This window comes from Pongo pygmaeus, chromosome 10, assembly GCF_028885625.2.
Source record: "Pongo pygmaeus isolate AG05252 chromosome 10, NHGRI_mPonPyg2-v2.0_pri, whole genome shotgun sequence".
Taxonomy (NCBI): Eukaryota; Metazoa; Chordata; class Mammalia; order Primates; family Hominidae; genus Pongo; species Pongo pygmaeus.
The window spans coordinates 118,982,305-118,997,236 of NC_072383.2; the positions used below are offsets into that span (position 1 = coordinate 118,982,305).

The following is a 14,932-nucleotide window of genomic DNA, read 5'->3' on the forward strand; positions in this document are numbered from 1 at the left end:
CGCCAGCACACAGGTTATAAAAGAGGTCATGCAGTGGATTAACTGACCGAGGTGCATAGGAGAAAAACAAGGAGTTCAGAGAAATCCTTTGGGAAAACACCCAGGTGCACCTCCACTCAGGGATCAGAGGAGACCTGGGACAAGAAGGTGGGAGGGTCTCTGGAGAAGCAAGCGGAGCTTAAGGAAGGGAGAAAAAAATATGGCAGCTAAAGCGTGAGACAGCTGTCTCAGCAAACGAGCAAACGTGGAAGAATGCGTCAGGCTGTGTTAAAATTTAAAAAGGAGCAGGCCGGGCGCGGTGGCTCACACCTATAATCCCAGCACTGGGAGGCCAAGGCAGGCAGATTACGAGGTCAGGAGTTCAAGACCAGCCTGGCCACTATGGTGAAACCCCGTCTCTACTAAAACCACAAAAATTAGCCAGGCGTGGTGGCAGGTGCCTGTAGTCCCAGCTACTCAGGAGGCTGAGGCAGAAGAATCACTTGAACCCGGAAGGCAGAGGTTGCAGTGAGCCAAGATCGTGCCACTGCACTCAGCCTGGGTGACAGAGCGAGACTCCATCTCAAAAAAGATAATAATAAATTTAAAAATAAATAAAATAAAAAGGAGCAAAGTAAAAAAGTTAGTAAGAGGAGGTTGGGCACAATGGCTCACATCTGTAATTCCAACACTTTAGGAGGCCGAGGTAGGCGGATCACCTGAGCTCAGGAGTTCGAGACCAGCCTGGCCAACATGGCAAACGAAACCCCATCCTTACCAAAAATACAAAATTAGCCAGGTATTGTGGTGTGTGCCTGTAATCTCAGCTACTGCGGTGGGGTGGGGAGGCGGGGGATGAGGCAGGAGGATCGCTTGACCCTGGGAGACAGAGGTTGCAGTGAGCCAAGATCATGCCACTATACTCCATTCTGGGCAGCAGAGCAAGACTCTCTAAAAAACAAAACAAAAAACTGAAGTTAGTAAGAGCAGAAAAGTAAAAAGAGGGAAACAGGCAAGACGCATGGTGGCTCACACTTATAATACCAGCACTTTGGAAAGCCAAGGCAGAAGGATTGCTTGAGGCCAGGAGTTCGAGACCAGCCTGAGAAACATAATGAGTCTCCGTCTGTATAAAAAATAAAAAATTGGCCAGGCATGGTGGCACGTGCCTGTAGTCCCAGCTGCTCAGGAGGCTGAGGCAGGAGGATCGCTTGAGTTGGAGGTTACGGTGAGCTGTGATCAGATCACTGTACTTCATCCTGGACAAGAGAACAAGACCCTGTGAGAAAAGAGAAAGAAAAGAAGAGAAGGAGAGGAGAAAAAGGGAACCAGAAGAAAAAGGAGAGCCAGGTGGATCTGCAGATGGGGACCTCTGGGCCACATGGGGCCACAGCCATCTACACTGACAGAAGATGATGGCCATGAGGTATAAAAGGGGGTGGAAAGATGGGGACGTGGCGGGTGGAGTAAAGCATGAGCAAATAGAGGCCATCCTTGAGGATCTGTCTACTATGTGCTAAGCACCTCACTCAGTCTCCCAACAATGTGGAAGGCAGGCATTGCGCCCATTTCATAGCCTGCTTTCAATAGGGTTTTTTGTTTGTTTGTTTGTTTGAGATGGAGTCTCACTCTGTCACCCAGGCTGGAGTGCAGTGGCCTGATCTTGGCTCACCGCAACCTCCACCTCCCAGGTTCAAGCAATTCTCCTGCCTCAGCCTCCCGAGTAGCTGGGATTACAAGCATATGCCACCACGCCCAGCTAATTTTGTATTTTAGTAGAGATGGGGTTTCTCCATGTTGGTCAAGCTGGTCTCGAACTCCCAACCTCAGGCCTCAGATGTTCCACCCGCCTCAGCCTCCCAAAGTGCTGGGATTACAGGCATGAGCCACCATGCCCGGCCTCAGTAGGGTTTTTATGTTTTACAAGAGGCCAAAGTCTCCAAGGCTCATTCAAAACGATACACACAGACCGGGATCCAGAAGAGAATCGGCCTGAAGCTCCTTGGAGCTCCCTGGAGGGTTCCACCCACCTTGCTCCAGCTCACCCAGAGTTCTACGATTCAAAACAGCTGGAAATGTGTGCCCTGCTCTCCCCAACAAAACAGAACAGAACATGGCTGTTTCTGCCAAGCGAATTCTGAATAAGCTGCATTCCATTTCATTAAAACAATTACCTGAGCTCCAGCCAAGAATTACATAAAGCTTCCTCCCAGCACCACCCCCTCCCCCATAAAACACACATCATGCTGCTTTCAAATAGGCAGAGTGAAGCTCTGAGCCCTCGCTAGAAGACCTCATAGTCCTCGCCAAGTGGCCAGCCTCGGCATCTCTGCATGCTGACATAGATGACATGAGGCTGAAAGAAGACCTTGGCATGAAGCCCTCCCCTCATGAGAGCCTGCTGGCTGCCCGAAATGTTTCTAGTAGGCACCAGGGCCCTCACCTCTGCCTCAGAGCCAAGAGGGCCACTGGTGCCAGAACCCAGCTATTTCCCCAAAACAGACTGGAGGTCCAAGAGGGCCAGCTTTGAGTCATCACAAACTAGAAAGGAGGGACCAAGGGAGTGGGGATTCCAGGAGGGGGAGCCTGAAGGCTGGAAAACTGGATGGTCAGACTTGAGCTACAAGCAAAAGCCCGGGGACACTCAGCCATCACTGCCCACAGGTTAATGGTGTTCCACTGGCCACAGATAAGGGGTTCATGATGTGAGGCAAAAGACAATCTCCTCCCCTCCCACAGGCCTCGAGCTGCCCAGAGACCATTCCCTGAATTGTGTAAAGCCTTGCTGTGGCTGGGCGCCGTGGCTCACACCTGTAATCCCAGCACTTTGGGAGGCCAAGGCAGGCGGATCACCTGAGGTCAGGAGTTCGAGACCAGGCTGGCCAACATGGTGAAACCCCATCTCTACTAAAAATACAAAAATTAGTCAGGCGTGATGACGCACGCCCGTAATCCTAGCTACTGGAGAGGCTGAGGCACGAGAATCACTTGAATCTGGGAGGCAGAGGTTGCAGTGAGCCAAGATCACACCATTGCACTCCAGCCTGGGTGACAGAGTAAGACTCCGTCTCAAAAAAAAAAAAAAAAAGTCTTGCTCTGCATCCCATCAGTCTGGACAACCCATCTCAAACTCCAACCAGAGTTCAGCATCTCACATGCTTCAACCCTGGTCTGATTAATGTCATCATGCTCAAATAACTCATGAGGCTGCCTCCACACCTATGGACACACATTGTCTCTGGGCCTGTCTTTTTTCTGCACAGGTCACAGCACTGTGCTCCCCATTTCCCAGCTGATAGCAGTCACTGTCACCTGAGGCACCCCAGCTTCTGTCTCTGCTCACCCAGTCTTCCCACCACCTGCGCAATCACAGGAGACCAACAGTCATTCAGGCCAAACATAGGCAGGCACAGGCCAGCACCTAGGCCCAACAACTCCAAGCCCACCATGGAAAAGCAGGGTTTCCTTACTTTTCTCCAACTTTTCATTATAAAAATGTCTAAGCACACAGAGAAGTTGAGAGGCTGCGGTACTCTTACTTAGATTGAATGGCTGTCATTGTTTTACCACTTTGTGTAAACGCATGGCCCTTGTGCTCTCTGCCCTTTATGTGTGTATCCTTTTTTTCATTATATCATTTAAAACTAAGTTGAGCGGGGTGCAGTGGCTCACGCCTGTAATCCCAACACTTTGGGAGGCCGAGGTGGGTGGATCACCTGAGGTCGGGAGTTCGAGACCAGCCTGACCAACATGAAGAAACCTGGTCTCTACTAAAAATACAAAAACTAGCCGGGCGTGGTGGTGCATGCCTGTAATCCCAGCTACTCGGCAGACTGAGGCAGGAGAATCGCTTGAACCCAGGAGGCAGAGGTTGCAGTGAGCTGAGATCGCGCCACTGCACTCCAGCCTGGTCAACAAGAGCAAAACTCTGTCTCAAAACAAACAAACAAAAAACAAATAAAACTAAGTTGAGGCCAGGTGGGGTAGCTCACGCCTGTAATTCCAGCACTTTGGGAGGCTGAGGCGGGTGGATCACCTGAGATCAGGAGTTGAAGACCAGCCTAAACAATATGGTAAAACCCCACCTCTACTAAAAATACAAAAATTAGCCAGGTGTGGTGGCATGCACCCATAGTCCCAGCTACTCAGGAGGCTGAGACAGGAGAATTGCTTAAGCCCAGGAGGCGGAGGTTGCAGTGAGCCAAGATCGCGCTGCTGCATTCCAGCCTGGGTGACAGGGCAAGACTCCGCCTCAAAAATAAAAAATGAAAAAATAAGTTGCAAGACATCATGACACTTCACTCCCAAATACTTTAGCATGCACCTAACAATAACAATATTCTCCCATAAAACCACAATACCACAATCACACAAGAAATAAGCATTAAAAGGCTGTCTTTAAGGGAAGATTTGGCCACTGGGGTTCCACTGGGCCTGGCCAACCGCATGTTCTGTCTACCAATGGCCCAGCATCCAAGGCCTCCCTGGAGAGGCCAGCCCTGAGCACCACTGGTTAGGCAATCGGTTAGTTAGTTGGAAGACTTATCAGGATATGAATGTACACTCAAGGCAAGATATGAGACTCCCAACAAGACCCAGACTGCAAAAGGCACAGTGGACCCCGTGAGGCTGTCGATGGAGTCTCAGGGCCCATCCCAGGTGAGGAGGGCACCCCGAAGGCATTTCCATGACTTGCTTTGTGAACATTTCTGAGAAAACTCAGCTTCCTGATTCTTTCTCTTCCTCTCCCCCTCCCATAGGACATCCTTCATTCTCCACCATAAAGTTTTCAACAACTCCCTCCTCTGGATATGGGAAAGACAAGGAGCATCTTCAGGTGCAGTGGGGCTGGGGGCACAGGAAGTCTTCTGACTCCTGAGCAGAGGAGGTGGCAAGGGACCACAGGGGACGTGCCCCAGGTTCTCCTTGGCAGTGGTGCTGTAAGCCCACTGCTCTGTCTCAAGAGTAACAGGTGACTGGAGAGGTGACCAGGGAGGGAGGAGTGGGGCCTCCCCTGGAACAGGAGACACTCCCCCCAGGACCCTGCATCCCATCCTGAGTGTGTGTCCCCAAGAAAGAACAAAAAGGCCAGGTGCGGTGGCTCACGCCTGTAATGCCAACACCTTGGGAGGCCAAGGCGGGTGGATCACCTAAAGTCAGGAGCTCGAGACCAGCCTGACCAACATGGAGAAACCCCGTCTCTACTAAAAATACAAAATCAGCTGGGCATGGTGGCTCATGCCCGTAATCCCAGCTACTTGGGAGACTGAGGCAGGAGAATCACTTGAACCTGGGAGGTGGAGGTTGTGGTGAGCCGAGATCATGCCATTGCCCTCCAGCCTGGGCAATAAGAGTGAAACTCCGTCTCCAAAAAAAAGAAAGAACAAAAGAAAGAGAAGAAGCTGCAGAGAACACGGAAACGACAGATGTGGAAGACAACAGAGAATAGGGTAGGTGCAGAAAAATGTTAGTGTCCTAGAAACAGAGAACAGTCAAACCAATGGGCAACCCATATCAGATGCAGTATTATGAACAGAAGTGTAAAGAATGCACCAGGCACAATGGCTCACGCCTGTAATCCCAGCATTTTGAGAGGTTGATGCGGGCACATTGCTTGAGGCCAGGTGTTCAAGAACAGCCTGGGCAATATGGTGAAACCCTGTCTCCACAAAAAATTTTAAAAATTAGCGGGGCATTGCAGCATGCGCCTGTAGTCCCAGCTACTCGGGAGGCTGAGGGAAGAGGAACACTTGGGCCTGGGAGGCGGAGGCTGCAGACCCTGTCTCAAAAAAAAAAAAAAGTGTACAAAACAGTTGGCTGCAAGTACCGCTCAGCAGCCAGACCACCTGGATTCAAATCCTAGCACTGCCATTCACTAGTTGTAGAACTTGGGCAAGTGAGCTCACCTCTCTGTGTCTCAGTTTCCTCACTTATAAATAACGGGTAGTGGTAATATGACTAATAAAACCTGCCTCATATGGCCAGCTTGATTCAAACAAACAATGCATGTAAGGTGCCCAACACAGTGCCTGCACATAATAAGTGCTCAATAAGTATTATGAGAAAAAGTTCTGTAAACACTGTAAAAAAGAAAAGTACCCCCAAGGCCAGAGTGCAGTGATGCGATCTCAGCTTACTGCAATCTCTGCCTCCCGGGTTCAAGCAATTCTCCTGCCTCAGCCTCCTGAGTAGAGTAGCTCAGACTACAGGCACGCTCCACCACGCCCAGCTAATTTTTGTATTTTTAGTAGAGACTGGGTTTCACCACATTGGCCAGGCTGGTCTTGAACTCCTGACCTCAAATGATGCACCCACTTCGGCCTCCCAAAGTGCTGGGATTACAGGTGTGAGCCACCATGCCCGGCAGATTTTGTTATTATTAATGAAGGCACTGAGACTAGGACGACCCCAGGAAAGGCTGCAATGAGGCTGGAAGTTTATTCAACATCTCTGGAGCGAGGTAAAGACCCAAGAGAAGCTTCAGAGTCAGATACTCCATGCACGATGACTAAATAGGAGAGGAGGGCTGCTCAGTGGCCCACCAATAACTCTGGCCTTCCATCAGCCTCTCCAGCCAAGGGTACACCCAGTCTCTTCAATGCATGACCATCACTAGGGAAGCTGGAAAAAAGGAATACTGAGATATTCCCTCAAAAGACCTTGAATCCATAGTGACAGGGCTTTGGGTTCCAGTAGGCTGAGCCTTTCTCCATCAAGCTATGTCTGCCCAGGCAGCAGACGGCTTCACATATCAGAAAGGGTACCCGCTGAAGAATCAAACACACCAGGGTTTGAATCCCAGCTCTGCCCCTTACTAGCACAAAGCCCAGGAGAAGGTCTGGCACTGATGCAGAGCCCACCAGGAGGGCACCATCGCTGCATGGGTAAATGCCGCCTCTGCCACAGGCCCAGCAGCTGGGTGCCCTGACTCTGCCCTAACACACAGAGGGACCACAGACAGGAAAGCCCAAAGTCCAGACTTTCCATGGAAACAGGGAGGCTCCATAGCTCCCAATGCCCCAGGCAACTCCTCTGCCCCCCTAGCACTACCCCCAAGGACAATGAGGCACTGTTTTCCAAAGGGTCAAGACTGCTGAGAAGCTGAAAGAAGACATGTCCAGATTCCAGCAGCAACTGGGCACTGCCAACAGCTGGCTGTTCCCCCTGCTAGAGGATGGGAAGGCAAAGCTACCGAGTCTTGCACTGCACACACCCTTTGCCATTTCCTGGGAAGGGCCCCTAGGGCAGAGATTGTTAAAGGTAACTATCAATTACTCAGCAGGCCCCAAGGCTCATCCCCCTGGTTATTCACCAGCACCTACCATCTTATGATGATTAAGATAACCGGATCTGGAATTGGATGAGCCTGAGTTCAAATCCTAGCACTACCACTAAACTTCCCTGAGCTCAGGTTTCCACATCTATAAAGTGGAGGGAAAACACCTCCCTTTCTGAAAGGTTGTGATACAGCTCGTAAAGTGCTGAGTACAGCGCCTGTCTTCCATGAAGCGCACATGATCATGATTAGACCTCAGTTGTGGTCAAAGCCCCCACCAAGTACACTGAGAACATGAACAGAGGGAGAGCAAGCAATCAGCTTAGAAAACACAGTCAGAGTGCATCTCAGTGTTGTGGGAACTCTGTCCAGGAAACTCCGGCCAGAACTTGAACAGAGTGAACTCTGGGCCAAACCAGCATCTGAACAGTAATAAGAAAAGCCACCAGGCAGCCACCCCAAAGAACAAAGTGGAGAGAACACACAGGGAAGGGCAGAACACGCTGTGTTGATATTTTTCTGCTCAGAGAGCTATAAATTTGTAACTTATTAAGCAGCACATGGCGAGTCTGTCATTGGCAACTACGGGAAGGAGAAGAGTTCCCCATTTTTTATTAGACCAAAAAACAAAGTCACAGAGGAGGTGATGCACCCTCTGGCCTTGCTACTGGACACACCATAAACTCTCCCCTGTGTTAGGGACCAGGAGGCACACGGCTGAGAGCACGCTCAGGAGAAAAATAAAAACAAGAGGTCTGGGCTTTGTGTCCACCCTAACTAAGGAAAACAGCTGACGGGCAGTGTGCTGAGCCACCATCCAGACAGCTGACGGGGCCCCAGTGCAGAGGCAAATTCCTCTCCCCTCCTGCATACCCCATTCCTCCCACCCCGGGCTCCGGTCAGTCAGGCGTGGCTTGCCCCTTGGGAGCTCAGGCCAAGGAAGTCGGGCAGCCCGGATGTAAGCAACTGGGAGTCTATGGTAGAAAGCAGCAGAAGTCACAGGTGATCGCCATCACCCAGTGGCAACCCCTCCTTCAAGTGCCCTTGCCTCCTCCCCAGGAAGAAAAGTCTTCTCGGTATACAAGAGCCACAGATCTCGGAGCTAGGAATTGGGCTTCCAGTTACGGTTTTGTCATTTCACGGCTGTGCAGCCTTGGGCAAGAGAATCAGCCTCTCTTAGCCTCAGCTTTCTCAATCTGTAAAAAGGCAGGTGGTCATGACAGCATTGGCTTTAAGGTGGAATCTGATAAAAGGGTTGTTGTACGGATATCACAAATCGAGGTATAGGGAAGTACTCCACAAACAGCAATTTAAATCCCTACAATCCCCTCTCCCATATACAGTACTCTTTGCTTTCAGAACTCAGTTTCCCGGCCCTAAATGGAAGACTGTCAGAAGACAGGAATTCCGGATTTCGATGGCGAGCTCTACAAAGACTTTCTCAGTCCTTGAAACAGCACAGGGACTGCCGAGAAGCAACAGAACTGCACCAGCATTTTAGAAACTGTAACTTTGCTCCTAGTTCCCACTGGGAAAGCACTGAGACTCTTAGATCCTGGTTCAAAGAACATCCCCCAGCCTCCTTCCAGCTGAGCTATTTTTATGTGAAAAAAAAAAAAAAAATACCTGCCTGGAAGCCATGCCAACCTTGAGCACACTGGAAAAATGGGTGCCAAGCCTGACCCAAAGGCAGAACAACGCTTGGCAGCCATCTCACTCTGCAAAACAGGCAGGACCCTACACCAACCCCAGCTCCAGGATCTCAGGGGCACCCTGATCCCAAAAGGAAGCTGGAGGGAAGCAGTCAAGTCCAGCGCCTACAAATAGCCAGTCTTAACTTAGTGCCCGGCGCTGCTTGGTAGAGGTCCATCAGTCCTGTCTGCTGAATCTACTCCTCAGAGCCTGGGACAGAGGAAGCATCAGTGGTCACACAAGTCACCCACAGTCCAGAGAGGAAAGACAAGGCTCCTACAGAGAAGAAACGCTGCCCCCCTCCTCACCTCCCAAGCTCAGGGCCCTCCAGCTACAGGCATGAAGGGAAGGGAGAAACAGCGAATCCTCCCACTCCTGCATTCACGCCACCCAAGGCATTCCTAGAACCCTGGCACCAACCCCCTTGGGTTTAGAGTCGGCTTCCAGGAGATACTTTCTTTCCCCTAACACCAGATCAAGACTGGACTGAAAAGAGTAGCCTTGGGGCTCCAATAACAGGAAAACAGTAAAACTCTGTTCTGGGCATCCTGTCCTCTTTTACCTGCGTGGCTTCCAGCAGGGCCTGACCCGCCGAGAGGGTGGAGGGGACCCTGCTAGCCAGGACACGTTCAGGGATGGTCATAGCTCGGGGCCCACCTCCCACCTCATTCCCCTGGCATTTCACCAGAATCTGGGGGTGGGGAGAGAATCAGGACTCCCAAATTACCGTTCTAGACTTAGATACCATGGAAGACGGACTGGTCTGTGAATTGAGGGGCTGGTCCACAGAGTGCGGAGGTCAGTGAGAGAAAACGAGTGATGGGTCCTTGAAACGGGGTGAGCAGATTTGAAGTGGGGGGTCAGGAGAGCAGGCAGACTGGGAAACTTATCTTTGAAATGGGGGTGTGGTCATCACACGCTCATCTCTAGCTTTTGCATCTGACTTGTGAAATGAAAGGGGTGGGCTCCGAGGGGTTATCCCTGAAGGGGGGTGCCAGTCTGTGAAGTAGGGGGCAGCCCTGGAGGGACGGGGAGCAGGTCGAGGAAATGAGGGAGCAGCCCAAGAGATCGGGCAGCTGCTCCCCGAGTTGGGCGGTCGATCTGTGAGGTGGGGGTGGGGAAAGGTCTGCGAGGTGAGGGTCCCGTAGCTGACGAGGTGGTCTGCCGCAGGAAGTCTCGTCCCTGCAGCGGACGGGGTGGGTCCCTGAGGGGCGGACTGGTCCCTGGGGCCCTTCTGGGAGATGTGGATGGGTCCTCGAGGTCGGGTGTCCAGAGGTGAAGCCGTCCCAGACGGGGAGTCGCTGCTGTGCGGTCGGTGCCGGGGCCGGCCTGGCCCGGGACTAAGGCCCGGTTAGGGATCCCGGCCCCGCGGAGCCCCGGCCGGCAGGGACGAGAGCTGAGGCCGGGGCCGCCGAGGGTGGGATCCCGCGGCCCCAGCCGCTCGCTGGCGCCCGCCTGGCCCCAAGCTGCGCGCCTCTCGCCTCCTCCTCCCTCGGCCTCCCGCTCACTCACCGAGGTCGTCCATGGCCGGACCACGGGCGCCGGCTCAGGGTCGCGCTAGCTGCCCGTCCCGGGGCCGCTCCTCTATGCACCGCAACTTTTCCGCCGCGAGCCTCGGCCCGGAACGGAACGCGCCGCCGCCGCGCGCGCCCGCGCCCGCCGCGCGCCCCGCCCCCGGACACCCCCGCTAACTTGCTGGCCCCGCCCCCTGCGCACGCTGATCCCGCCCCCACCAAGAGCCCGGGCAATGGGCGTCGCTGGGCGGGCCGGTGGCGCCCCCTCGCGGCTAAGCGGGCAGGTGGGCGGCTCCCAGGCCTCCAGCCACTCCCATCCATCTTTCTGTCCCTCTCAAAGTCACTTGCCTGACCCTGCGGATGACAAATCCGTCCACAGCCATGTGTCTGTGCATTCGTCAGCCACTCGGTCATCACATGCCTGTCCACTGGACAGTCAGTTTTGCCCACCTGTCCGTCTGTCACCTGTAGGTCACCACCCAGGAGGACCATAAATCAGTATCAGGCAAGGCCCGGAGCCCGTGGCTGACCTTTCCTGGGGTTGTCCTCTGGATCAATGGCAGTGCAGCTCGTAGTTCACCCTTTCTGGCCCAAACCCAATATCTGTGTGGTTCCATCTCTCTTAATATTACTTCCACACATCCACCCTCCCTAGTCACTTTTCCAAAACTGCATGGGGCAGAGGGGACCCCAGATTAGACATTAAAGGGAAAACTACAGGAAAGTCACACCCAGTGCTCCCACACATTCGGAAATTGGGTAATAATAACAGCTACCATTTATTGAGTGTCTGAATAGACAGACACTATATAGCTGTTCTCTAAATTAATCCTCCTAAAGGTACTTCCCTACCCGTTGGGATGGGTGATGGCAGTTTGTGGATTTTATATAAAACTGCTCTGCAAGTACAGCTTCAAGTTCCCCTTGTCCCTCAAGAATCCAGGCCTTCTGGGTCAGGTCAGGTCCTCCAGAAAGCAGATGAGATGCTGAGATAAAGCTAGGGGTAATGCCTGTGACAGAGAAGGGGGAATAATCAGGGTTGGGCAAGGAGACTCAGATCTGACAGACAGGTCAACCCATCAGGGAATTCCAGGACAAAAAAAATGAGAAGTCCCCTTGGGCAGAAGTATCCGGGTTCCAATGCTCCCACCATGTTCAGTCATTTTGTAAAGGCAGATCCAAGCAGCTTCTGTGGCTGCCACATTCTCCTATAATAAATTCAAGACCCAAGACTGTTCCTCAAACACTCTATTGCATGCTTTTCCAACATCTTGCACATACCTCTATTTTGTCTTAGTTTTTGTGTGTTTTTGTTTTTGTTTGAGATGGAGTCTCACTCTGTCGCCCAGGCTGGAGTGCAGTGGTGCAATCTCAGCTCACTGCAACCTCCGCCTCCCAAGTTCAAGTGATTCTCCTGCCTCCTGCTGGGATTACAGGCGCATACCACCATGCCTGGCTAATTTTTGTATTTTTAGTAGAGATGGAGTTTCACCATGTTGGCCAGGCTGGTCTTGAACTCCTGATCTCAGGTGATCTCCTGCCTCCTGGTGGGATTACAGGTGTGTACCACCATGCCTGGCTAATTTTTGTATTTTTAGTAGAGACGGGGTTTCACCATGTTGGCCAGGCTGGTCTTGAACTCCTGACTTCAGGTGATCTGCTCCCCCTCAGCCTCCCAAATTGCTGGGATTACAGGCGTGAGCCACCACGCCCAGCTTGTTTTTGTGTTTTTAAGACACAGTCTTGCTTTGTTGAGTAGGCTGGGATGATGAATAAGACTAACATGATGTTTACCTTCTTGAATCTAAAGGTGCACGCAAAAGAGCAAAGCGGCTAGCATGAAGGATGAGTAGCCTCGCCCCACTCCCAGCTGTGTGGAACAGCATGTGCAAAGATCTGTAGACAAGACATTTAATACTGACCACAAGCCTAGGAGATGAGCACTGTTAGCCCCTTTTACAGCTGGAAGAGTTGAGAGTCAGAGGTTGAGTTACTCCAGGTCATACAGCTAATAAGTAAGGAAACTGAGATTTGAACCTGGGGAGGCTTATGCCAAGGCCTGGTTATGAAACGGCTAAGTGAAACTGCTAATGACTTAGACCAACCCCAGGGCATACGCCTGTCCACTTCTCCAAAGGTCTAAAACCTTTCTTTTTCAAAGCTGTGTGGTCTGGAAATGCAAGGCACCCATTGAATGGGCAAGTTTCTCATTGGTATGTGGAGTTCTAAAGAGAACTGAAGCTTCAGAGATGAGTGCTGGTGAACTCGAACACTCAGGTCCCTGCCAGGGATTTCCTCATGTAAATCATTCCTAAACCCCCATTTCCTCCCTGGCTTCCTTCTTCCCTCGGACTCTCACCCCACAGCAGTTAAACTTGGTGTCTAGTTCAGGCTGCTACAACAAAATCCTGTAGACCGAGTGACTTATAAACAACAGAAATTACTTTTTCACAATTTTGGAGGCTGAAAGTTCAAGATCAGGGTGCCAGCACAGTCAGGTTCTGGTGAGGGCCCTCTTCTGGGCTGCAGACTGTTGACGTTTTGTACCCTCACATGGCACAAAGAGGGTCCCTTTAATAAAGGCACTAACTAATCTCTTTCATGAGGGCCCTGCCCTCATGACCTAATCACCTCTTGAGGCCTCACCTCTTAACACTATTGAATTGAGATTAGATTTCAACATATGAATTTTCAAGGATATGAACATTCAGTCCCTTGCATTTGATAAAATCAATCAGGTTTTTTCATTCTTCCTAAAGATTAAACGACATTGACAGAGAAGATGGACAACCCTGCTGACTTCTTGCTAGTGGTTCATCTTGGGCAATTTACTCTGTGCCTCAGTTTCTTCCCCTATAGAAAGGTTAATAGTAGCTACCTCTCAGAGTCCTCATAGGACTAAATAAGAAACTACACACCTAGTACTTAGAATGGTCCTTGTCACCACAAAATAGCACTCTTAACTCAGCAGTAGAAACAGAACTCGACCAGGCTCATACCTGTAATCCCAGCACTTTGGAAGGCCAAGGCGGGCGGATCACTCCAGGTCAGGAGTTCGAGACCAGCCTGGCCGACATGGCGAAACACCATCGAGACTCTGTCAAAAAAAAAAAAGAAAGAAGGAAGGAAGGAAGGAAAGAGAGAGAGAGAAAAGAAACAGAATGCAAGCCGGATATGCAATCAAAACTTTTCTTTTTTTTCTTTCCTTTTTTTGAGACAGAGTCTCACTCTGTCGCCCAGGCTGGAGTGCAGTGGCATGATCTCAGCTCACTGCAACCTCCGCCTCCCAGGCTCAAGTGATTCTCCTGCCTCAGCCTCCTGAGTAGCTAGGATTACAGGCACCCGCTATCACACCTGGCTAATTTTTGTATTTTTTTAAGTAGAGATGGGGTTTCACCATGTTGGCCAGGCTGGTCTTGAACTCCTGACCTCAGGTGATCCCACCTGCCTCACCTCCCAAAGTGCTGGGATTGCAGGTGTGAGCCAACACGCCCGGCCCAATCAAAACTTTTTTAGCCAAGTGCAATGGCATATGCCTGTAGTCCCCCTACATGGGATACTGAGGCAGGAGGATTGCTTGAGTTTAGGAGTTTGAGTCCAAACTGGGAAACTAGCAAGACCTCCTCTCTAAAAAAAATCTTTAAAAAAAATAAAAGAAACAGGCCAGGCACGGTGGCTCATGCCTGTAATCCCAGCACTTTGGGAGGCCAAGATGGGTGGATTACCTCAGGTCAGGAGTTCGAGACCAGCCTGACCAACATGGTGAAACCCCATCTCTACTAAATATACAAAATTAGCTAGGTGTGGTGGCACATGCCTGTAATCCCAGCTACTTGGGAGGCTGAGTCAGGAGAATCGCTTGAACCCGGGAGGTGGAAGTTGCAGTGGGCCAAGATCGTGCCACTGCACTCCAGCCTGGCTTACAAGAGCAGAACTCCATCTCAAAAAATAAAAAATAAAAAAAATATTGCCGGGCACGGCGGCTCATGCCTGTAATCCCAGCACTTTAGGAGGCCAAGGTGAGCAAATAACCTGAGGTCAGGAGTTCAAGACCAGCCTGGCTAACAGCCTGGTCTACTAAAAACACAAAAATTAGCTGGGCATGGTGGTGGGCACCTATAATCTCAGCTACTCCAGAGGCTGAGGCAGGAGAATCGCTTGAACCTGGGAGGTGGAGTTTGCAGTGAGCCAAGATCGCACCACTGCACTCCAGCCTGGGGGACAGAATGAGACTCCATCTCAAAATAAATAAATAAATAAATAAAATAGATAAAATTAATGTTAATAATATATTTTATTTAATTCAATATATCCTCAATGTTGGCTGGGCACGGTGGCTCACACCTGTAATCCCAGCACTTTGGGAGGCCAAGGCGGGAGGATCACAAGGTCAGGAGATCAAGACCATCCTGGCCAACATGGTGAAACCCCATCTCTACTAAAAATACAAAAATTAGCTGGTGGCATGTGC

General features: G+C 51.2%; 1 protein-coding gene across 4 annotated transcripts in view; it reads right to left on the bottom strand.

Annotated features, from left to right (window-relative positions):
• Window positions 1-10,632, bottom strand: part of PXN (paxillin) — a 56,771-nt gene extending 46,139 nt beyond the window's left edge. For 2 of the 4 annotated variants that reach the window (XM_063646780.1, XM_054442730.2), the window contains exon 1: window positions 10,460-10,612. In XM_063646780.1, the coding sequence (XP_063502850.1) occupies window positions 10,460-10,472 (13 nt within the window). In that variant the 5' untranslated portion in view covers window positions 10,473-10,612. Of the gene's footprint in view, window positions 1-10,459 lie in introns of all 4 variants that reach the window. The other 2 variants (XM_054442728.2, XM_054442727.2) reach the window with 2 other exon arrangements.
• Between the last annotated feature and the right edge of the window lie 4,300 nt (window positions 10,633-14,932).